This window comes from Dama dama, chromosome 19, assembly GCF_033118175.1.
Source record: "Dama dama isolate Ldn47 chromosome 19, ASM3311817v1, whole genome shotgun sequence".
Lineage (NCBI taxonomy): Eukaryota > Metazoa > Chordata > Mammalia > Artiodactyla > Cervidae > Dama > Dama dama.
In genome coordinates, this window is record NC_083699.1 from 9,704,590 (window position 1) to 9,729,804 (window position 25,215).

Here is a 25,215-nt window from a genome sequence, read left to right on the forward strand (position 1 = left end):
AATGATCTGAGAAGACAAGATTTCTTCTCTTTCACAACTCTGAACTTCTAGCAACAACACAGGGACCTTGAGAATTAGCTTTCTCACATGTGAAGTGAGGCAGAACAAATGTCTACAGGGGCTAAAAAGTTTGCCTTCCACAACAAAATGTGTGCACGTCTCTCAATCTCTAAGTAGCCCTTAGTTTTCCAGAGTAGATAAACACAATTCTAATAATACTCAAGATTAATCTGCTGAGCTCCAAACGACGGTACTGTTCTCCCAATTCCCATGCTTCACATTTATTTTTGCATCCATCCTTTAACCGGTTGTGAACGGTGCAGTCCTCGTTATAGATTAATCAAAGCAAACCACTTATACATTCTGCTTCCTGTTGTTAAGAATCTTCCCAAAGTATTTCTGTTCACCATCAGGAGGCTATGGATAACCTTGTGAGGTCAACTAACACTAAAGGGAATATATGCGTATCACGCAACAAATATCTCAGCTATAAAGTTAAGACAAGTCACACTAAAAGGGCACTAAGAAAGCCCAATATTAGAAGGAATATGAAATAAATCTGTTAGAAAAAAACAACCGTATGAAGGGGAGCATATCACTTGCCCCTCCCACTCCTCTGCATAAAAGAGTTTCGTGCATCCCTTTTGCTCAGAGTAGCAAATAATTACATACTGTCCTCAGTCAGTAAATTAATTTAATTTAGTTTACTGATTAGATCAATATTTTAGTAAATCAACAATTTTAAGGCTTCCTTGGTGGCTCAGTGGTAAACTGCCAGCTAATGCAGAAGACACAGGTTCTACCTCTGGTCTGGGAAGATCCCACATGCCTCGAAGCAACTAGTCCCACGCACCACAACTATTGCGCCTGTGCTCCAGAGACTGGGAGCCACAAGTACTGAAGCTAGGGTGCCTAGACCCCGTGCTCTGCAACCACAGAGGCCACCTCAATGGGGAGCCCAGGCACCTCAGCTAGAGAGTAACCCCACCACTGCAATGAAGGGAAAAGCCCTCCCGGGAGCAAAGACATGGCACAGCCAAAAACAAATAAATAATAAAGTTACCTTTTTTTTTTTTTTTTTAGGAAAAAAACAAGCAAACAATTTTAGCCCAGTATCACCCCTCACAATGCATCAAAATCACCCAAAGGTAAACAGACAGAAAGACCCAGATAGAAGGAATGAAAGGATGAAGATGGAGGACTCATCCTGCTCCCAGAGATGATCTAACTAGGACTGGGTAGAACCCAACCACCAGTGTCTTTTAAGTACCTCAGCAGATTCTAATGTATAACTAACTAGAGGGGAGAACCACTACTTAGTCTTCGGTTTTTAAATCACTTGAAGAAAGTACAGACTTAAAGCACATACTGAGATTATAGACTACTTCGTATTTCTTTAGTCTTTCCTGAACTCTCCAACTTTTCAACAGTGAGCCTGTATGGCTATCAGAAAAAAATGTGAATAAAAATTAATAGAAATCCACAAAATGCCAAGCATAAATGACTCTTTCGTATTTTCTGCTTCTATATTCAAACACACACTTGAATCCATAATCTTATGAGACGTTCCCCTCTTTCCAGACCAAGATTCAGTATAAAACAGGCTATCATCACAGAAAATAATCATGATCAAATTCGTGAGTTCCATAGTTCTGGTGAGAGAATATGTATTTGCCATCTTAAGTCGGGGGTTTTCAACCCTCCAGAATCTAATTGGTTGCCCCCACTGGAATTATATGCAGAATTCTAAAAATTCCCCCAGGCCCAGGCTATAACCCAGAGCAATTAATCAGAACCTCTGGGCTGGGACCTACAGTTTTGGGTTTTTTTTTTTTAATATTCCCAGGTGATTTCAACATGCAACCAAGGCTGGGAACCATTGACTTAAAGAATTAATTAACACAAGTCTCTAGAGATAAGCTTCTACTGGCTTGAAAGCACAATACCTTGAAACTCTGACACTCGTATAGTTTCAAAAAATGGTCACTGTGGATATGCATTGATATTCAACTTCAAGTTGCCAAGGAATAAAACAGCACACTAAATAATAAATGCATTCACTGTTCTCCTTTATAATTGGGAATAAGTCACCATCTTCTACATTTAAATACAAGAAGTTCTGAAATCACTGTTATTATGTCACTCACACATTCTGACCAAGAAAGGAATATGGACAAGACAAAATTTGACAAAAAAAAAAAAAAAATGTTTTCACAGATTCTACATTTATTCTACCCAAGTAGGTATTATTCTTGGGATAACTTTTCTACTTAGAAGTCAGAATCGTACTCTCATGTTGCCTGAGATTCTCAGATGAAAGGCCTAGATGTGAAAGGCCTAGATGCTCACCATTTTCTTATTTGTGAATCTGAAATAAAAGTGCATCTCTTTAATTTTTAAAGAAGCTCTGTTGTGCTTGATTATTCTCACCATGCACCCCCAGGCCTCCTTTCCTCCTCCCTTACTGGGGAAACTGGTGCTTTGGTTTTGGTGCAGATCTATTCTCTGCTCTCTGGGGTAAGAATTAGCCCACAGATAACACTCACTTCTGTGCCTGAAGACTTTCCAGACCCAAGCAGCAGACAATTTTAATAGTATGCAAAACACTGCAATTAAACAGCTTTTATTAACTGTTATTTTTACACGGACAAAACCTCTATTTTCACAAGTTTGTACTGTGAAATGTGCTCAGTCGTGGCCAACTCTTTGCGACCCCATGGACTTTAGCCCACCAGGTTCCTCTGTCCATGGAATTTTCCAGGCAAGAATACTGGAGTGGGTTGCCATTTCCTTCTCCAAGAGATCTTCCTGACACAGGGATTGAACCCTAGTCTCCTGCATTGCAGGCAGATTCTTTACCACTGTGCCAAGTGGGAAGCCAAAGAGAGATTAAATCGCCCTCCATCTGGCTGTCCACCAACTCCTCTCCCAGTATATACAACCAACAGGGAAATTCCGGAGGGTATTATTAAATGAATTCAAAACGTCTAAGAAATTCTTTTGAAGAAATGGATTCATCCTTTTCCACTTTGAGGCATTACACATTTGTAATCATCTTTTCTAGAACATACTAGGATTCTCAGCAGACTGGCCCTTTCCTTCTCAGTCCCAGGAAGGAATGGTTTAGGTGTATTAGGTGTATCCTTTTGTTCTCCAAGCCAAAAGCACAGGTGAAGGGGAGAAGAGAGTGTGTGGCGGGAGAACTGATGCATTCCACGGCACAAAGATTACAGGCAAAACTTAAGAGTGCAAAAAATAATGAAACAGGTGGTTCTTACCTCCCTTGTTAAAATGAGTAAATTCATTCAGCAACATTTTATTAAACACCTCAGCAGTAAAGAATCCTGCAATGCAGGAGATGAGGATTCAATTCCAGGTTGGGAAGATCCCCTGGAGGAAGGCATGCAACCCACCCCAGTATTCTTGCCTGGAGAATCCCATGGACAGAGGAGCCTAGCAGGCTACAGTCCATAGGGTCACAGAGTCAGACAGGACTGAAGCGACTTAGCACACAAGCATGCACATGCAATGCCACTCTGTGTACTGGAGATGCAAGTGACAACATTCTCTGCTACCCTGGGAGTCAGAATACAAGGAAGACAGAAATTAAACTGGTTATCACATAACTGTTTTACTACAACAGTGATTATGCAACGAGGCAGCAATACAGGGTGATATAGGGTAGCATGAAAGGGGGGCTGATCTGGTCTGGGAAGTCAGTATAAACTCCTCTTGAGGGGACCCTTAATCTGGGCTCTGAAGGATGGGGTGGCAGCCAGCCAAGCAAAGAAGGAGTTAGTTTTGTGGGCAAGGAATGCGAAAGTCAGCATAGCTGTGGTGCGAAGAAAGAGGAGACTGGCAAGGTAGTTAGCTACCAGTGGGAAGAGGCAGTTTTGCCCCAGACATACTGTGTGTGAGGACCGGCAGGCATCAGTGGAGCCATCAGGTAGGAAGATGGACATCTGAGCGTGGTGCAGAGGAGGAGCCGTCTAAACCAAGGACACAATGATGGGAGCTATGGATGCAGAGATGGGAACTGAAGCTGCAAGAGTGGGTGAAAAATACACCAGGCGATGGGCTTCCGATTTTTAAAAAATCTGAATATCCCTTTGAAATCAACAATTTGCACTTATAACCACCCCAATCATATCTGCTTCAAGGAACGAGCCCTAAAAAACATATAAACTATCACCATTCAACTGGATGACTTCTCATGGACACAGATAAAGGACCAAACTGGAATTTTCAATCTTTGTTTGTGGTTATAAATACAATCACTAATAATTAATACTTTGGTCAAAGAAAAAAAAATCTGGATCTTTTGTATAACTAAATTAAATAATTATGCTACCCTGGAAGAACCCTGAATCTACTTGTGGAAAGACATTTCATCCTCCCATTAATCTCTGCACATACATTAGGCACAGAATAGGAAAGACAATGGGGAAAATGAGAGAGCAGAGGAAAATTAATTATAATTATGGAAATTCAGCTTGAAGAACAAAGGCTTAAATTTGTAACACAGCTCTAAGGGGACATAATTCTCATAAGTAACCATTTAAAACGTGAGAAGTCTGCAAATCAGAAGGAAAAGTTGACTGTTTATTAAATATATTTCTTCTTTCTAACTTAGTAAGTGGAAAATTGGTATTCCCAAGCATAAAGGAATAAAACAATCAGTAGCCTGCCTGCTTGGCTGGACTCCCAGTGACCAGAGGTTTGAGAGAATTTGAGAGATTATCAGGAAAGGCCAGCCAAGGATATCACTTAACCCAACAGGCTCATTGCAGACAACAACTAAAGCTTCAAAGACTGAACACTGTTCACTTCTCATCCACCAGGGCTTGCCAGGTGTCCAGATCTTCAATTTGCCATTTTCGTACACACTCCACCTGGGTCTTTTCATGCCCTCCATCATTACAAAATGTGAATGACCTTGACCCAGAAAGCACGACAAAAGAGAATACGGTGGGTCCAGTCACCCCCTAGAAGCCCACTGAATCAGATTCCCAACGGGGAAAAGAGGCTGAGACATCACCCAATGGATTTTTATAAATCTGATCATTGTTTGGTTCTGATTAGTCCAGACACACAATCTTGCAAGAAGCAAGCACAATAAAGAACACCAGTACCTTTGGGAAAAGGACATCACTTGAATCCAAAATGTTAGTGGACATAGACTGGCCTGAGGTGGCTCTAGAGAGGACCAAGGAGAACTGCCAGGGGTAAGGAGGGTAGGATTCCATCTATTCAAAATCATATGACCTGAGTCCCTATTACGTGTACAGCCTAGCACATGGAATAGCACAGACAGTACTCTGAGAATTAAAACCAGAGCACCAGTCACTCCCAGAGACAAGCTGGGGAAGAGCTCATTTTAGCTCAGTTAAGTCACTCAGTCATGTCCGACTCCTTGCTACCCCATGGGCTGCAGCACGCCAGGCTTCCCTGTCCATCACCAACTCCCAGAGCTTATTCAAACTCATATCCATCCAGTTAGTGATGCCATCCAACCATGTCATCCTCTGTTGTCCCTTTCTCCTCATGCCCTCAATCTTTCCCAGCATCAGGGTCTTTTCCAGTGGGTCAGTTCTTTGCATCAAGTGGCCAAAGTATTGGAGTTTCAGCTTCAACATCAGGCCTTCCAATGAATATTTAGGACTGATTTCCTTTAGGATGGACTGGTTTGATCTCCTTGCAGTTCAGGGGACTCTCAAGAGTCTTCTCCAACACCACAGTTCAAAATCGTCAATTCTTCGGCACTCAGCTTTCTTTACAGTCCAACTCTCACATCCATACATGACTACTGGAAAAACCATAGCTTTGACTAGATGGACCTTTGTTGGCCAAGTAATGTCTCTATAAAAGAATAATGCAGACAATTCAGAGAGGCTTCCTAAGGCTTATGGGGGTAGCGCCTGTAACAGTGTGAGAAGAGACAGACAGTGGTCTGGGAGTAGGACAGGAGCAATTTCATACCCGACCCATCCTCCAAAGTCCGCAGAAATCCACGTGCAGAAACATGGAGATAAGAAAAAGCGCAGGGACCAGGCAGTCACCCGCGCCCGCTCACCAAGAGTCCTCAGGGCAAAGGAAGCCAGGCCTCAGCTAGAGGGAATTAGATATGGACATCGTGTGGGGCTGAAGGGAGACAGCAGGTCCTCTCTGTAGAGTCCTAGGTGACAGGGTGAAACCAAATATTCACAGAAGATGGAACCAGAATCTTGATCATCTCACCACCAACGACAAACAAACAGGGGCTGGGGTGTGGCTCAAAGGCCTTTGCTTCCCCGATCTCTCTTCCTAGTACCAAAATCTGAGGATTTTGAATTCTTCTTCAAGGGGAAGAACTATAGCAGGGCCAGAAGAATGCCCACCCTCAGCCCCAAGCCAGGGGTAAGGGAGGAGACAGGATTTAAATGAGTTTGACTTTAATATTTCAAACTGGACTAGACCCTCAAGTAGGCTTCCCAGGTGGCACAGTGGTAAAGAACCCACCTGCCAATGCAGGAGATACAGGAGCCTTGGGTTCAATCCCTGGGTCGGGAAGATCCCCTGGAGTAGGAAATGGAACCCACTCCAGTATTCTTGCCTGGAGAATTTCATGGGCAGAGGAGCCTGGCGGGCTACAGTCTATAGGGTCACAGAGTTGGGAGCAACTGAGCATGCATGAGCACACAGCACCTCAATAACCAAAAGTAGCCAAAAAATATTAATAGAATTTGCCCAAGATGTTGCAAAGATTATTTTTCAAAGTGAAAAATAAAACAATTTTGTATATGTTAGTGTTAGTCGCTTAGTCGTGTCCAACTCGTTGTGATTCCATGGTCAGTAACGCTTCAGGCTCCTCCATCCATGGGATTTCCCAGGCAAGAATACTAGAGTGGGTTGTCACTTCCTTCTCCAGGAGATCTTCCCAACCCAGGGGTCAAACCCAGGTCTCCTACATTGCAGGCAGATTCTTTACCATCTGAGCCACCAGGAAAGCTGTTTTATCTTTTAGTAATTGGTGAAAAATAAAACAACTTTGTGTATATGCTACAGTAAATTGAGAATGCTCAATAAATAAGTTATAAATGGAATGCCCATCATGAAGAAAGAAAAAAAGGGGGGGGAAGAGGAGTAAAGATAATGAATTTTGAATTTTGATATAAAAAGCATTTCACTGAGGCTTTGAGAATTTTCTCTGTCTCCAAGAGATGAAGGAAGACCATCACATAACCAAAAGGTTATCGAGGAAGCCTGCCTCACCAGCTCACAATAAAGTTTATGTCTAACTACACACCAGTGTCTCCTTTTGTTAAGGCCCGAATGGCGAACCCTGACTTGTCCCAAGTGAGGAATAAGCACGTAGACCAGTTTGGTTGCTTGCTGTTGTTGTTCAACTCTTTGCAACCCGATGGACTGCAGAACGCCAGGTTTCCCTGCCCCTCACCATCTCCCGGAGTTCGCTCAAACTCATGTCTATTGAGCCGATGATGGTCAGTTAATTCATAGCAAATTCCTCAAACAGCCTCTATTTAAAAGTGGCCTGAGGAGGGGAGGTGGGAAAACAAGCATTTCTTGACATTTAAACACTTAGTTAGAGGTCATCTGTCCTAAATAGCTGCATTTGATGACATGGAAACTTGGTCCAAAGCACAAAGTTTACAGCAACCCAGTTGGAGGTGACCCCTGCAAGAGGCCTCGCTCTCTCTGCTGAGCCGTCACTGCCTCTGGCTATTTGCAAGATGCCCTTAACATCACAGACCTGTCCTCCGTGCTTTCTGCCTGAGTATGGGGCTAAAGGGGAATCCACTGGGCAAAGCTGCTTCCAAAGTTAGTTCTATTAAATTTACAATACTTATATATATATTATACATTCTCTCCTTTAAGGCCTTTTTTTTTTTTTTAACTCGTTGTCTCAATTTGTCTTTGAAATTTTTTCCATGTAGTGTTCCTCTCCAAGAAATGATACTTTTGATCTTAATGATGCCCACAATATCTTGACTATCATTACATTAGTAGGTATTCTCTATGCACTGGTATTTTTCTGGACCCAGAAGAGGATGTTTATACAGCCATTGGCTGGAAAAGCTAGGCTTTGATTCAGTAAAGTAATGATACTCTATTAAAAAAAAAATAATAGGTAATAATGCCCAAAACCCCTAAAGCAGGCAGGCTGCTTCAGTCATAACTTGCTAATAAACTGGGCTAAATTAATGAGAACCCTAATTCCCTTCTATATAACTTCATTCTCCTTGCATATTTACCAGGCGGGATCTGACAGTATGGAATTCCAGTGAGGTAAACCTCTCCACTCTTCTTCTGTGAATAAATGACATTTGTCCTAAAAACCTGTCAGTCCTTGCTACTGGTCTGCCTGTGGTCAGGAAGGACTTAGGAACACACACACACACACACCCCCCAACCCCCAACCACCTCCCCCCAAAGGGACATGCTGCTTTTTGCCAGTGCAAAGGTAACTACAAATTTCACAGTCAAATAAGAATCTTACTTAGGTTGCTTTTCCAATATCACAATTATAACACGCAGTGCTAGAAATAAATATTAAGTCACCTCCAAGGTGACTTGGAGAAACTCAAATGTTTGAAAAAAGTTTATGTACATTAGAAATTATATATGTTAAATAGCAAATATACTGACAATTGGTTTAAGAATCTGTGTCCTAAGTCAGAAAAAAATGAAGCAATTCATGACAGCCAAGAGAAAGAGCTGAGGATACAGGTCATTTTCAAATGAGAACAATTTACAAAAATATAAGCCATTAAAGCAAGGTTCATACTGCACAAATTATTCTTTGCCCAAGTTTTTTCTCTATAGCAAACAAATTAGAAACAAAATCCAACTAGAAAAAGCCTCTAGCAATTGGCTTCTTTGATAGGCTTATAATCCCTTTGGATTCAACAGACTCACTAAAAATCGGGGCAAAGGACAGACAAGTGGGAAATTAAAATTAAAAAAAAAAAAAAAACCTCATCATGATTCCTTCCAGAGGTCTTCTCCTCAGTGACACAGAATTAAGTCAGTTCAACCAGCTCATTACTGTTAGCCAGCACCCTCCATTTCCTACCTGTTCAAAATATTCTATTCCTAGGTCAGGACTGTTGCAAAAATGAGAAAAGATAAAAGACTGGACAGAAACTGAAGGTTAGTGTTACTCTTTGGTTTGTGGGATTGTGGGTAATTTTCTGCATTGTTTCCAATGAGAACTCACCTCCTCTATATTCAGAAAAGGAGGCTCTGAATGCACTTTATGAACTGTGAAACAGTATACAAATGTTACATTTTTATTTTTACTTTTATTGACTTCTATAACCCACCTGTAAGCTATGTGAGAGCTTGCAGGCACTCAGTGGCTTTAGAGAACTCCAGAAAAACATCTACTTCTGTTTTATTGACTATGCCAAAGCCTTTGAATGTGTGGATCACAACAAACTGTGGAAAATTCTTAAAGAGATGGGAATACCAGACCACCTTATCTGCCTCCCGAAAAATCTGTATGCAGGTCAAGAAGCAACAGTTAGAACCAGACATGGAACCATGGACTGGTTCCAAATTGGGAAAGGAGTACGTCAAGGCTGTATATTGTCACCCTGCTTATTTAACTGATATGCAGAGTACATCATGCAAAATGCTAGGCTAGATGAAACTCAAGTTGGAATCAAGATTGCTTGCACAAATACCAATAACCTCAGATATGCAGATGACACCACCCTTATGGCAGAAAGTGAAGAGAAACTAAAAAGCCTCTTGATGAAAGTGAAAGAGGAGAGTGAAAAAGCTGGCTTAAATTCAACATTCAAACAATGAAGATGATGGCATCCAGTCCCATCACTTGATGGCAAATAGATGGGAAAACAATGGAAACAGTGAGAGACTTTCTTTTCTTGGGCTCCAAAATCACTGCAGATGGTGACTGCAGCCATGAAATTAAAAGACACCTGCTCCTTGGAAGAAAAGCTATGACAAACCTAGACAGCATATGAAAAAGCAGAGACATTACTTTGCCAACAAAGGTCCGTCTAGTCAAGGCTATGGTTTTTCCAGTAGTCATTTATGAATGTGAGAGTTGAACCATAAGGAAAGCTAAGTGCCAAAGAACTGATGTTTTTGAACTGTGGTGTTGGAGAAGACTCTTGAGAATCCCTTGGACTGAAAGGAGATCCAACCAGTCAATCCTAAAGGAAATCAGTCCTAAGTATTCATTGGAAGGCCTGATGCTGAAGCTAAAACTCCAATATTTGGGCCACCTGATGCGAAGAACTGACTCACTGGAAAAGACCCTGATGCTAGGAAAGATTGAGGGCAGGAGGAGAAGGGGACGACAGAGGATGACATGGTTGGATGGCATCACTAACTGGATGGATATGAGTTTGAGTAAGTTCCAGGAGTTGGTGATGGACAGGGAAGCCTTGGCCTGCCACAGTCCATGGGGTCACAAAGAGTTGGACATGCCTGAATTACTGAACTGAGTGGCATTAGTCATGTCCCACTCTTTGCGACCCCATGAACAATAGGCTGCCAGGCTTCTCTGTCTCTTTTGCTTTTCCCAGCAAAAATACTGGAGTGGGTTGCCATGCCCTCCTCCTCCAGGAGGTCTTCCCAACCCAGATCTCCATCATTCAAGGTGGAGTCTTTATCACTGAGCCAACAGAGCAGCCCACCTAGTCCTCATTTTAACCTGGCTCTTTTCTCCTGGGAACACTACTTAAGTATGCATATTCTAAAAGTCTCTTATCTTGCAGAGGAAATGGTTCTTTTCTGTTTATAATGAATGGGGTTTTGTTTCTTTTTGTTTGCCTTGGTTATGTAAGGAGAGTTACCAGCAGACCTGGAGAAGCTCCTCTAAAAGAAATCTGACCTTTCTAACTCAACACATCCCGTCCCCTATCTTTTCTCAGAAATGTTTAGACATTCTCTATAAAAATGATATCACTAGTGCTCTCTTGGCTTAAAATACACTAAGAAGCCTCACAATTCTCCCTTCAGTTAAATAAACCCCTGTCTTCACAGGCATTACTTTTCTGCAGAGGTAAACACAGCGCAAGAGCAGAAGCATCATTCTTTCTTGAATGTGCCTTTGGCACAGAGATCCAAAATGATATTTTATACTATCAGAAATACTGAAGGTTACTGCTTTATTACAAATGAAGAGAATCATAATTCTAATTGGTTTTAATCCTTTTAATCTTGAGAAGATTTGCTATCTCTAAATCCTCTCAAAAGAGTAATTTTTCAATGTAAGAAGGAACCAACTTATATTTTAAGTATTCTGCTGCCCCCTTGTGTATCTCACGTTTAGAGACAAGACGGCTCACGAAACACACACACGTGTCATCCTCAGAAATACTTCAATGGCATCTCAGAGACCAGAACTGGAAAGAACCTAAAAAATTATGGAGAACGGCACACTCATTTCACAGAGGAGAAAACTGAGATCTGAAGGATTATATAACTTCGTCAAGATCAGATATGGTTAGTTAATAGCTGAGCAAACACTGCTGAATAGAACTCCAACCTCTCAGAATGTTAATTGCTCTATTAAAATGGAGATGGAGCCTGGAAGAAAACAGTGGGGTTCTGGAGTTAAGCAGATATGAGTTTGATTTTAGATCACCACTTTGCAACGTCCGCAAACCTTTTTCCCCATCCATAAAATGGGATGAATAATAACTATGGCAAAAGTGTTAAAAGGATTTGGTAGGACCGTGTTTCTCAAGCCATCAGCATGGCTACCAACAATACAGTAATTCACTAAGTGGTAACACAACTATAAAAATACACAGAAAATTGTTTTTAGGTTGTTAGAGCCTTTAGATGTCTGGACAAAGGTATTCTAAGATAACGAATGAATAAAACCTGAACTTTTTCAAAACTCGCACAAAACTTGGAAAAAGAATGCAATTTTTCTAACTCCTGTGTTTCCTTATCATTTTTTTTTATTATTACAAGTAAATTTGTAACAGAAAATACCACACTTTGTAACAGCAAACGAATTTGTAAATTTTTAACAGCAAACACTGTATAGAGATGATGCTAGGACAGGGTCCTTAGATGAGGCTCACAGGAAAACAAAGCGGAACTCAGTGCCAAAGTGTTAAGTCACAATATTTTCATCTCCTTTGCTAAGAGGTCTTCACCGACACAATGCCGAGAGAGACTCAGCCTGGAACGGTAGAGGCTAAAATATTAGATCTGACTTTGCTAATAACTGGTTATGCCAACTTGGGCTGGTCTTTTCCTCTCTTCCTCCTTTTCTTGACCTGTAAATGAAGGCATCCTCTATTTAGCAAAGTTCCATAGCAAGGTGGTATAATGAACGTGAAAAAAAATGCCAAAGCATGCTTTGACAAAGTAAAGTTTATCTTAAACTTAACTTAAAACAATAAAAAAGTATTATGTCTGCACTAACTTGAGGAAGAAAAACCAAACTGACAGAGGGGAAGGCAGCTTAGGTTAAGGCTTTTTTGTTCAGCAGCACTCCACTCCTCATGAAATCTCTCTTCTCGATACAGTTCCACTAGCTCTTGATGGAGATCACTCCCCCCAAATTCTGCCAACACACGTGTCTCAACTCTTGAGTCAATTTCACCCAAGGGCATCCTGATACCAGGATTGACAGAGCTTACCCCTAACTGTCTATCAGCAGGGTAGCAGCAATTCATCTTAGTTTGTCATGAAAATGACTAGTGTCGACCATTCTGATTTACGGCCACACTCGTCCGCCCTGTTACATGAAAATGACTAGTGTCGACCATTCTGATTTACAGCCACACTCATCCACCCTGTCCCGGTTACGTGCCGTGACCTGCTCCGTTCTGTACGGTGCCTGATAGAACGCACACACCAGGCTGGTTATAAGCCCTGATTGATGATCCACCAATATTAACTGAATACTACCTGTGGGTCTAGCCCCTCAAATTTCAAACATCAGAAAGGAAGGAATATGACTGAAGTTGACAGCACAGAAGAGGAGGAAAAGCCCTGACACAAACTAACTTTCAAGGTAGAAAGTGATGATGCGGTTACGGTTGTTGAGGTGAGGCATGCCAATTCCAATTGTGGGCAAGGAGTCCTGTGGGGCTTCTTGGGTAATTTTTTCATCAGCAAGTTAACTCAAGCTCTTGGTTCAACCCAATAATTATGCCACATTTGCATCCGGAGTGCTGGAATAAAAGTGCTGTCGGAAACAAAAGATCCAACTACAGGCGTAGAAAAGGCAACTCACCATGAAACGGACTGTTGTCCACCAGAAAATGCCTGCGATACTGCACACAGTTCCTTTTCTCCAAGTTCCAGTAACTCATTGTCGGGAGATTGCTGGCACAGCATCAAAACCAAATTGCCCTGTCAAGGGAAACAGAATGAGACAAAAAGTGAAGAAAGCGGCAGCCACATGCCCACACTGGCCGCCTGATGCTTTCAGGCCCCAGGCATTCGCGGACAGCACACAGCGCTCCCACCTCCTCCACACGGGGAGCCGGTACCCCCCAGGCCCCAAGAAATTCCCCCAAAGTTTTCCCACCCAGAAGAAGGTCCTTTAACACACCACCGCTGGAGCTTTTTCTAATAGCACCTTACAGGGCTCAAAGTTACCGCCGTCCTGGGGGAAAACCAATCCACTACCAGGGAACAAGTTTCAAGACTAGATTCTGTGCTCCAGGGCTCGCCCACTCAGCCAGGACTCAAGCCAGCCCATGCTGGTCGCTTTTCAGGAAAGCTCAACTGCAGGAGGGGAGGTGATAACAGAAGGGTGACTGTCATTCCCAGTTCCTGACTTTTTAAGTCAACACCATGCCAGAGGACTACATTTATGATCTGTCCATGGAGATCTTAGAAACCATAACGTGTCCATGTAGCCGGGGGTCAAGCAAACATAGTAGCAAAGCTTGTCTCCTCTTCTGGACTCTCTATGGATGCCACTTAGGACCACGAGGGCCTGCCTCTGACCAGACTGAGCTTCCTTGTGTAATCAGAGCCGGGTGCACAAGCAGTGGGTCTGGCTTCTCCAGACAGTGGGTCTGTCCCCTCCACGGACAGAGAAACACAGTGCTAACCAGAGCAAGGACTTGAAAGGCAGAGATCCGAGCTGATAAATTAAACCCCTCCAAAAGCTGATGTGCATAACAAGGTTCTCTTTGTTCCCAGCATTTGGCTAAAGCAACTTTTCAGAATTCCAACTCCTTTTCTGATCACAAAATAAAGCCAGGGAAAACCACGCAAGGCTGGCAGGAAGAAAACCCACAGGTGGGAAACAATTTGTCATCTGTCCTATTAAAGCAATCTAGACTTAAAGGCAGTCAGTAAGTGCAGATGAAAATAAATGACCAGAGATGTGCCTATTCATTAATGGAACCACAACTAGGAGAGGTTCCTAAAGCTCTTGCCAGCGCTTCTCCTTGGCTCCTTGATGTTCATTCTTCCTCCCTTCCCTAACCACAACCTCACCTCCCTTTTCTCTGACTCCAGGCCTAACTCCCCACTTCCTCTTACCCCACCCCCACCTGACTTCTGCAAAGGCTCAGCAGGTAAAGAATCTGCCTGTAATGTAGGAGTCACAGGAGACAAGAGTTCGGATTCCTGGGTTGGGAAGATCCCCTGGAGGAGGAAAATGGCAACCCACTTCAGTATTCTTGACTGAAAAATCCCATGGACAGAGGAGTCTGGCGGGCTACAGTCCAAAGGGTCACAAAAAGCCGGGCAGAACTAAGGGACTAAGCATGTGGACACTTGGCTACACCTGGCTGCTTCTCCCGCTCCCTCAGGCTGAAGATGAGTCCCGCCCCACCAAGATAAAATCACCCATGCAAACAACTGTAAAATAGGCCAGAAAACAAACGATTATGGAGGCGACCCTCCCTGCCCTCTCCCCACCCAATACCCCGTACTACAAAGATTTTTTTTTTAATATTCTAGTAATATAGTTAGATATGCTCACCAATTAAAAAAAAAAACAAAACTCAATACTGAAATACATCAAAAATAATCCCCACTTGCCTCATTTCATGTCCGTTTCCTGGAATGATAACTTTGGCTTGGTGTGCATCATTCTAGTCTTTTTATGCATTTACTTATTTATACAGTATATTCATTTCTGGGCTTCCCTGGTGGCTCAGATGGTAAAGAGTCTGCCTGCTATGAGGGTCACCTGGATTTGATCCCTGAGTTGGGAAGGTCCCCTGGAGGAGGGCATGGCAACCCACTGCAGTATTCTTACCTGGAGAATCCCCATGGACAGAGGAGCCTGGCGTGACATGGTTCACGGGGTCACAAAGTTTTGGACACGACCGAGCAACTAAGCACAACATATTCATTTCTATATACATCCACGTACTCAATTTTGCATACATGTACGCTTTATGTTTTTAGTAAGAATACCTTTTTTTACGAACTAGAAATAATTTTCAGTAATACCAGTAGTAACTATTTCCTACAAAAGTATATTCATGATTTATACTAGAAATATTTTAGGTTATCCAGAATTAAGGAGAGCTCTGTATTCATGCTAATTTTTCCTTACTAACTTGATCTTATGATTTGGTTTTTTTAGTCCTTATTTTTATTTTATTCTTTTATTCTTTATTTCATTCTTTATTTTGCTCTCTCTGTTCACTTTTAATCCAAGTCAGATTAGTGGGATGGAAAGATGAAAAAAAAAAGTGCATTTGTACACAGTTAAAACATACACACTCATATCTGGCCCTCATTTGGCCCTTCCTTCTAATCAGATGAAGGGAGAGATGAGGACCTTGAAGTAAGTGACTCATTTCTGCTGCTAGGGTGAGTAGCAAAGGGACTTCAAGTTGTATGTTTGGATGACGAGCTCTGCTGGGTAGGTGTTTTTAAGAGGAGAGGACTCGGTTTAAATGATTAAACTAGAACACAAAGATAAGTAATTGAACACTATGGTCTCCAGGCTGTGTGTCCCCTATTTTGGTTAATTACTGGCATGTCTGAGCTCCCCTGGCATCTGTGTGCTGCTGAAGAGCAGCCAGGAAGCTGCCCCTGAGCTGCGCACACACCACAGGCCCTTAGTAAACACGAGTGACGCTTTGTCACACGCTGCTTCCCGAATTCCCTCCAGCCCGAGACTGAAGGGAGGGACTGCCCACTCTGGCTTCCAGAGTCAGAGCAGATGATTTCAAAACTGAGAGGGAGTGGAGCTGGAGGTGATGAACGGAGTCAGTGGGGCAGAGGCAGGGGGAGCAACCGCTATGCAACAAAGCCAACCTTAGCCGCAACCAGAATTAGCTGAGCCAGGGGCCAGGTGCTCACTGAGGAAGAAGTGGCTGAAAGGAACCTCAGAAACCAGCTCAGCCAAAGCTCATACAGTGTGGCCAGAAGGAGAGCAGGTGTAACTTGCAAGACGGCACTGCGAGCTACTCAAGAAAGCTAGCAGGAGCTCCAGGCTCAGCAGTCCCAAAGCAGGAGTCTTTTGAGCGTTTTGTGACCCCATCTGTGTGAACATAATGGGTGAAAATAGCTACTAAAATATACTTTCATTGATTTAATATTTGCTATTTAATATATGTTATATTTGGAACTCTATAGAACATTTAAATCTCCAATCCTTATTAAAAAATTAATAATTAATTGACGGTGGCTAAGGAATATCACATAAAGAACTGACTTATTAAAACTAGTTTCAAATTCTGCCTTTGAAACACGATTAATCTGAATTTTTTTTAGTGGATGGGAAAGTCACAGAAAATGTTTATACGTGTGTATTTATCTTTAACAATTTATTTTTATCCATTTTTAGTGCTCGAAGCAAGTAGAAAAATCAAAAAAGAACTTACATAGTGGTATCACTTATCAGCCAAAGACAATTGCCATGGATGCTGTGGTCCTTATTTCTTTTTTTAAACAAAAACTAAATTCTATTTTTTGAAGCCTTTTTTTTTCACTTGATAACTTACTAATAATATATTGTGACATTTTAGCCATATAAATGAACATACTTCTACAGAATTACATATGTGATTTGAACAAGAATTTGTAATCAACTCTACTCAAAATCTCACAACTCCAAAAACTCTAAAGCAGCAACAAGAAATAAAAGAAGTCAAGTAAGCATGCAGACAGGATTCATGTTCAGTTCATTTCAGTAGCTCAGTCATATCTGACTCTTTGTGACCCCATGAACAGCAGCACGTCAGGCCTCCCTGTCCATCACCAACTCCCAGAGTTCACCCAAACTCATTTCCATTGAGTCGGTGATGCCATCCAACCATCTCATCCTCTGTCGTCCCCTTCTCATCAATCTTTCCCAGCATCAGGGTCTTTTCAAATGAGTCAGCTCTTCGCATCAAGTGGCCAAAGTACTGGAGTTTCAGCTTCAGCATCAGACCTTCCAATGAACACCCAAGACTGATTTCCTTTAGGATGGACTGATTTGATCTCCTTGCCGTCCAAGGGACTCTCAAGAGTCTTCTCCAACACCACAGTTCAAAAGCATCAATTCTTCAGTGCTCAGCTTTCTTCACAGTCCAACTCTCACATCCATACAAGACTACTGGGAAAACCATAGCCTTGACTAGACAGACCTTTGTTGACAAAGTAATGTCTCTGCTTTTTAATATGCTGTCTCGGTTGGTCATAACTTTTCTTCCAAGGAGTAAGCATCTTTTAATTTCATGGCTGCAGTCACCATCTGCAGTGATTTTGGAGCTCCCCCTCCCAAAAAATAAAGTCTGACACTGTTTCCACTGTTTCCCCATTTATTTCCCATGAAGTGATGGGACTGGATGCCATGATCTCAGTTTTCTGAATGTTGACCTTTAAGCCAACTTTTTCACTCTCCTCTTTCACTTTCATCAAGAGGCTCTTTAGTTCTTCTTCACTTTCTGCCATAAGGATGGTGTCATCTGCATATCTGAGGTTATTGATATTTCTCTCGGCAATCTTGATTCCAGCTTGTGCTTACTCCAGCCCAGTGTTTCTCATGATGTACACTGCATATAAGCTAAATAAGCAGGGTGACAATATACAGCCTTAACCTACTCCTTTTCCTATTTGGAACCAGTCTGTTGTTCCATGTCCAGTTCTAACTGTTGCTTCCTGACCTGCAAACAGATTTCTCAAGAGGCAGGTCAGGTGGTCTGGTATTCCCATCTCTTGAAGAATTTTCCACAGTTTATTGTTCCTAAATTCATTTTATAAGTGATTAGTAACTTTTATAATCATTCTGTTAATACTTTTATTTTTGCCATTTTTCTGTATAGGTACATGACCAAAGTTGCCAGTGTCAAACTACAGGCCAGACATAAAACTACGAAAGCAGAGCACCACCAAGAAAGTAAGTAAATGTTAGTCACTCAGTCATATCCAGCTCTTTTGCAACCCCATGGACTGTAGCCCATCAGGCTCCTCTGTCCGTGATAATTTTCCAGGCAAGAATCCTAGAGTAGGTAGCCATTCCCTTCTCCAGGGGATCTTCCCAACCCAGGGATCAACGCTGTGTTTGAACTGTTGGAGAAGAGAAACTTTCTTTTCTGCTGGACTCAAAGTTGTGAGGCTATCAAGTTGTGAAGCCTGGAAACCTAGAACTCCTTGCCACTACAAGAGTTAAAAAAAAAGAAATCTATGAGACGGGATCCAACCAAGAGGAATGAAGAGAAACTTGGTCCTACTGATATTATTTAAGGCACACCTGAAGTCAGATCTCTTCCTGTACTTTTTAGGTAAATGAGCCAGTACATTCCTTTCTATGTTATGTTTACTTGTATTTAAGCCACATTGGTTTTCTGTCACTTGCATCCAAAGAGTTCTGACTGATGAACTATGTCAGCAAAGCAAAGTATCAAGAGACACCTGGCTGGCAGTCATGAGCTCGCTATTCTGGTTTCACCTCTAACAATTGACTCACAGGCAGGGGGCGGGGACCTTGGCAAGTTTTTTTAACTGGTCCTCTACGTTTCAAAAATATGACTCCGTATTTACTTGGGCTTTCCCTAAGGATATGCTGTATTCAAGTTCTTTTTACCAGTAGTAAAGGATTCCGCCAATCCCCTTGAAGTGTATTTAAGCACAGCAAACCCTGAAATCTTTTCTTTAGAATTTCCTTAGCTATTTTTACATATGAGGCAAATCTATATTACTGCTTTAACATGAGTTTTATGGAACTCAACAAACATGTTCAAGCCACTGAATGGCTTAATAAAAAGCAAACCATTCAAGTTCATATACGGTAGACAGATTTCTAACACTGTGCCAAAGGAAAAGAAGGAACAGGAGATGTTAAAAGAGAACTTTGGGGAAAGGGAATATATTGATGTTTCTATGTATACTTATATTTTAAGCACAGGGATTTGTCTACTATATATTGACTATCTCCACCTCTTCATCTACTGTGACTGATACATCACAGCCCATTCTCCTCTGGCATCCCTCTTCCATAAAAACCAACACTTCTACTCCCATTCCTTTACATTCTTTCTTTCTTAAAAATATATTATTTAAAATAAAATTGTATTATAAAAGAAAAAATATATATATTATTTGTAAATCATTTTATGGTTTATACAATATTTCCATTTATATCTTGTCTTTTAAAAAATGATCTTTATGACAGCCCTGTCAGTCATGTATTATAAGCATGAGTTCAAAGAGCTTAACAGGTTGCAAATTCATGTCTTCTGACTCCCAAAGCCACTGACCTAATCCCAAGGTTACAATGTATCCAGTCGTGTTTCTTCCCTGACCTCTGCTCCGCTATGAAAGAGTCTAGAGTTGTATTACTCATGATTAATCAGATTAATTCTTCCCACCTCCACCATTCAATCCAACTCTACTATGGGCCAGCCAGTGAAGGAGAAGAGCCAGGAGAAGGGGAGGAGATGACTAGATGAAACATTACTAACAAAATACCTACCTTGTCCCTCCATCCAGGAGCCTTTTGAGTATATAGATTGGAGGGGATCAGAGCCAAGTATCAGTCCTTTGAGAATCAAATAGTGGAAGGTTTCTTTGCAATGAAATCTGAGTGAGTTACTTGGACCAAGTTCAGAAACACCAAGGCCAAATTTTTGAGCCAGAAATCATTGTGAAAACTGTCTGAGGGGCTCATGTGTTTTCCAAATTGCTAACAACAGGGAAGAAGGCTCCAGCCAGAAATTAAAACGTGTAAACACACCCTGTTGTTGGAAAAGGAGGAACTAGTCCGTGAAAGGTAGTAAGACATGAGAGACAATGGAAAAATGTCTGGCTGTCAAGAGGCCAGGGTTGCAACCCAGTTGATCCTCTGACTTAACAGTGTCAGGTAAATCTCTTCACTCCCCTGTGCCTGGCCTGCCTCATCCATGGAACAAAACAGGGGTGGTGATGAGTGAGATGCTCTCTCAGAGCTTCCAAACTTAATATTCTACTTAATAAGGGCTGTCGGCAACTCCCACCGCCCCCCCTCCACTAATATCCCCAGCCATACAGCTTTAATTATAAATTAAAATAGCCCTGAGAAACCACGGAGTTAATTCCCATTAGTATAGCCTTTAACTCAAATGGAGGAATGATTTCCTTCTCCTTAAGCCTTGCTGAGGGACAAAAGACATAATTAATCCGCTCTGACAGCAATATTCATAGAACGAGAAGCCCTGAGAAACAGGAAGGCAGCAGGAGAAAGGTCCCCAAACTGTGTCCTGCACCTCATAGCCTCTGACACAACACTCCTGGGAATTTCTACACCAAGGTCTCCCTAAAGGTTGAGAATTCAAACTCAGTCCAGTTAAAAGCTACGATTTCAGAGACAGCTCTGCTTCTCTTGTTTCTCCACTAATTTTGAGAACCCCCCCCCAAAAAAAAATCAAAAGAATTACATAGTGCAGGGATGGGGTGGGAGGGGCCACAGCTCCCGTCCCCTGGCCAGGCCTAGACTAACAGGTTCTGAAACAGCTCAGACGCCTGGCTCAGGGGGGCCCCACTCCACAGACGGCATGTCACTGTCCTCCCCTCCCCCCTCATAAGCGCCCTCCCCCCACTTCCCACGGGTTTCCAAGCACTGCCTAACGGGTTGTTACAGGGCTCTGCAAACAGCCTAATTCCATAGCTAGCCCCCTCCCAGCTATGTACACACAGGGAAAGAAATAAAAGACTACTTTGTTCATTTTGTAAGGCTCACAGGGACATCACTAAACCCCAAGTTCTCCCTCTGTTTTCTTTTCTTTGAAGCAATGAGGAGCTGCAAATGCTCTGAGCTAAGTTGAGCAGTGAGCTACCATCACTCTCCAAAGACATGGGATGCTTCATGTGAATGGACTGGTTTCAAGTATATAATATGTATCCAGTGCTTCACAGAGTTCATACCTTTTGGTTCAGGAATTCAGCTGCTGGAAATATACCAAAAAGAAGTCACTAAAAATACAGACAAAAACATATACATGAGAAAATATTCATTGCATCATTTTTCATGATGCAGAAAACATAGAACAGTAAATAGCCAGCTATTAGGGTAGCATCACTATAGGATAGATATTAACACTTCTGTTTGCAAAAAACTTTGTAAGGGAGCATGGAAAATGCTCATGATGCAATGTGAAAAAATGGGATACAGTATGATATAAAGCCATCAAAAGCAATATTGCATAGAATAATGGATCTTGATCTTAACAAGTAACAAAGTACATTTAATATTTTACCATTAAGTGTAATGTTTGCCATATGTTATTTGTAAATATTCTTTATTGTGTTAAGAAAACTCCCTCTATTCCGATTTTCTGAACTTTTGCATAATTTGATAGGAAACATTTTAAGACATTTTCTATCTACTTAATATCATGTGTCATGTCCGACTCTTTGCAACCCCATGGACTGTAACCCAACAGGCTCCTCTGTCCATGGAATTCTCAAGGCAAGAATACTGGAGTGGGTAGCCATTCCCTTCTACAGGGGAAATTCCCAACTCAGGGATCAACCCTGTGTCTCCTGCATTGCAGGCATATTCTTTACCATCTGAGCCATCAGGGAAGTCTTCATTAATCTGTTAATATGAATTTTCCAATATTAGATCAACCCTGCAATTCCAAGATAAAACCAAATTGTTTACCATGTATTACCTTTTTAACACATTGCTGGATTTGGCCTGCTCAGGTTTTATGATTGTTACACGTATATTTCTAAGTAAGTTTGTACTATAATTTCCATTTCTTCTCTTGTTCTTGACAAATTTTTATGTTGAGGTTATCATAGCTTCAAAAATGCATTTCTATTCCCTGGAATGATTTATGCAAGTTTGAAATTACTTCTTTGAGTGCTTGGTAGAACTTGATCATAAACCCATCTAAATCTATACCTTACTTTATGGAGAAATATTTAATGAATGGCTTATTTAAAAATTAAGAACTATTCAGCCTATTTTTTCTAGTTTTGGTAAGTTATATTTGTCTAAAAATATATTCATTTCCTCTAAGCTTTCAAATGTTTTAGCATCATGTAGTTCATAATATTTTTTAATATCTACAACATCTGCTTTTCCACTCCTAATATTGCTTAGGAATACTGTGCCTCTTTTTCCTTTTGAAATTGATCTCACCAGGTGTTAATCAACATTACTAGCTTTTACCAAGAACCGAATTGTATCATTTTTTATCCTCTCCATTGAATAACGGAATTATTTCCTTCCATCTGTTTTCTCTATTTTGCATCTTTTTTAACTCTTCAACGTCTAGCTAATTTTCAGGCTTTCTTTTTTTTCTAATTTTAACATTTATACAAGCTTTAGCTGCTTACCCCACCCCACGTCTTGACCCATCATATTTTTGTCATCATCCAGTTAAAAATAGGTTCTGATTTCCATTGCAAATTCTTTGATCCAAGGGTCATTTTGAAACATATTCCTATAATTATTCATAGTCACTGTTTATTATCAGTATCTAGTTTAACTACATTGTGGTCACAGATCTGGTCTGGATGAAATCATTCATCACTCGCTGTTAAGACTTGCTTGATGACCAAGTTTGAGGTCACTTTTTATAAGTGTTCTTCATGTGCTTGAAAATGTGCATTCTGCGGTTTTGAGATGCAATGCCTTCACATGTCTATCAGCTCAAACTTACTAACTGTATAGCTCAAATATTGTATGTGGTAGCTGATCTTTCCCCTCTTTATCAAGTACTGATGAAGTACATTACAATATCACTGGGAATATATGTGTTTCCCATTGCAGTTCTCTCAATTTTTCTATAACATGCATAATATACATTGAGACCACGTTATAAGATGCAGAAAAGTTTTTTCTGATGAGTTCAAACTTTTGAACCAATATCACATTCTTTTATCTCTAAAAATGCTTTTTTGATAGTCTGTTTCATCAGATGTCAGAATTGCCATCTTTTAGTTTATAATTACCTATTTACCTTTCTGTATCCTCATGTTTTAGACACATCTTTTATAAATAGCAAATAGCTAAATTTTCATCTAGTCTAACAATCTTTGATTTCTTTATAGTTGCTAATACATTTCATTTTACTTCTACATCTTATTTTGTGTTTGCTACTTGTCTTGCCTATTCTCTCTCTTCTCTCAACTTTCTTGCCTTCATGTTTAATAGTTTTCTCATTTCAATTTCCCCTTTAGTTAGAAAGTTATTCATTCTTTTACTAAAGTTTAGTGGTTGCCTTAGAAATTTTAACACGTACACTTTATCTATCAAAATAAAAATTTAATCTATCTTTAACCTCCTCCCAAACTATACAGAAACTTTGGAAAGACTCCTTTTGTTTCTTCAACTTAAGTCACTTCCTTTATCTAGCTTCCACTAAAGACATCATTATCGCCTTACATACAGTCAATGTGTATTTTACTTAAAATTTTCCTTTTCTTTGTTCTTCACTTCTTGTTTCTGAAACCTTCCATCTGGTAATAATTCTCTTCTGCCTGAAATGTATCCTTTTTGTGAGGATCTGCTAGAACTCTAGGGATTTCTTTTTTTTTTTTTTTAAGTCTGGAAGTATTTGTCTTTGCTTTTTAAAGATATCTTTAATGAAAACTGAATACTAGGCTGATAATTAATATCTATCGGGGCATAAAATTTAATATTCTACTGGTCTTCTGGCTTCTATTGCCACACTGTCAGGATAATTTGTCATGTCTTTAAAAATAAGCTGCCTCTTCTCTCTGACCTTGCTTAATACCTTCTCTTTATCTTTTGTGTTCTGCAATTTAATTATATTTTATCTCTGTGTGGATTTTTTTTCCTTATCCTGAATGGAATTCAGATGACTTCATGAATATGTTCAAGTGATGCTTTTTACTAGTCCTTGAGAAGACTCAGTCATTACCTGTTTAAAATGTAGCCTCTCCTCATTTTCTTTCTGCTTCTGAAATTATAATTAAACTTACCTTGAGTCTGAATTCTGTATCTTCCACATTGATGAACCTTTCTTTTGGGATTTACATTTGCTTTGCTTCTCTGTTGCCACTAGAAAATTATCTTCAGATCTATCATTCAGCTGACAATTTCCCTGTTCAGATTGGATTAATCTGTTGTTAAATCCATTCACTGAGTTCTTTCTTTTTTTTTTTAATAATTTTATTTATTTTTGGCTGTGCTGGATCTTCACTGCTGCATAGGCTTGTTGCAGTGTTGCAGTGAGCAAGGGCTATTCTCTAGTTGCGGTGTGCAGGCTTCTCATTGCGGGGACTTCTCTTGCTGCGGAGCATGGGCTCTAGGGTGTATGGGCTTCAGTAGTTGCTCTATAGCACAGGCTCAGTAGTTAGGGCACACAGGTTTAGTTGCCCCACAGCATGTGGAATCTTCCCGAACCAGGGATCAAATCTGTGTCTCCTGCATTGGCAGGCAGATTCTTTACCACTGAGCCACCAGGGAAGTCTCCTCTTTTCTTTTCCCAAGTTCTATTTGGTCCTTTCTCAGATCAGCTTGGTTAATCTTTAAAGTTTCTGTTTCTCAGCTCATACCTTGTGTTAAGCGATGTTTCTTTTTTTTTTTTTTCAAACTATGAGATGCTTATTTTCCTTCTAATTTCATTGATGGGGATTCTTTGAAGTTTAGGGTAAAAAAGAGATTCCTCCAAAAGAAAGGAAAAACTGGTCCCTCAGTACCAGGGACACTTGCAGTGTAGGAATTCCTTAAAAGTTTTCATCTTGAGGTTTTTCTGACCACTTAGTTATTGTGATTCTGGATGCAAATCTGTTTCAGAGCTGACTCAGAATCATAAATTCTCAGGACCAAATAATCAGGATCTGCTCAGAACCAAGATT

General features: G+C 40.9%; 1 protein-coding gene across 1 annotated transcript in view; it reads right to left on the reverse strand.

Moving 5' to 3' along the window:
* The window catches only part of PLCH1 (phospholipase C eta 1), a 219,331-nt gene that overhangs the window by 185,602 nt on the left and 8,514 nt on the right, over positions 1 to 25,215 (reverse strand). Inside the window, exons 2-3 of the mRNA XM_061168176.1 lie at positions 21,304 to 21,351; positions 13,232 to 13,350 (exon numbers count right to left, since the gene is read on the reverse strand). Coding sequence (XP_061024159.1) covers positions 13,232 to 13,310 — 79 coding nt within the window. The 5' untranslated portion in view covers positions 13,311 to 13,350; positions 21,304 to 21,351. The remainder of the gene's footprint in view (positions 1 to 13,231; positions 13,351 to 21,303; positions 21,352 to 25,215) is intronic.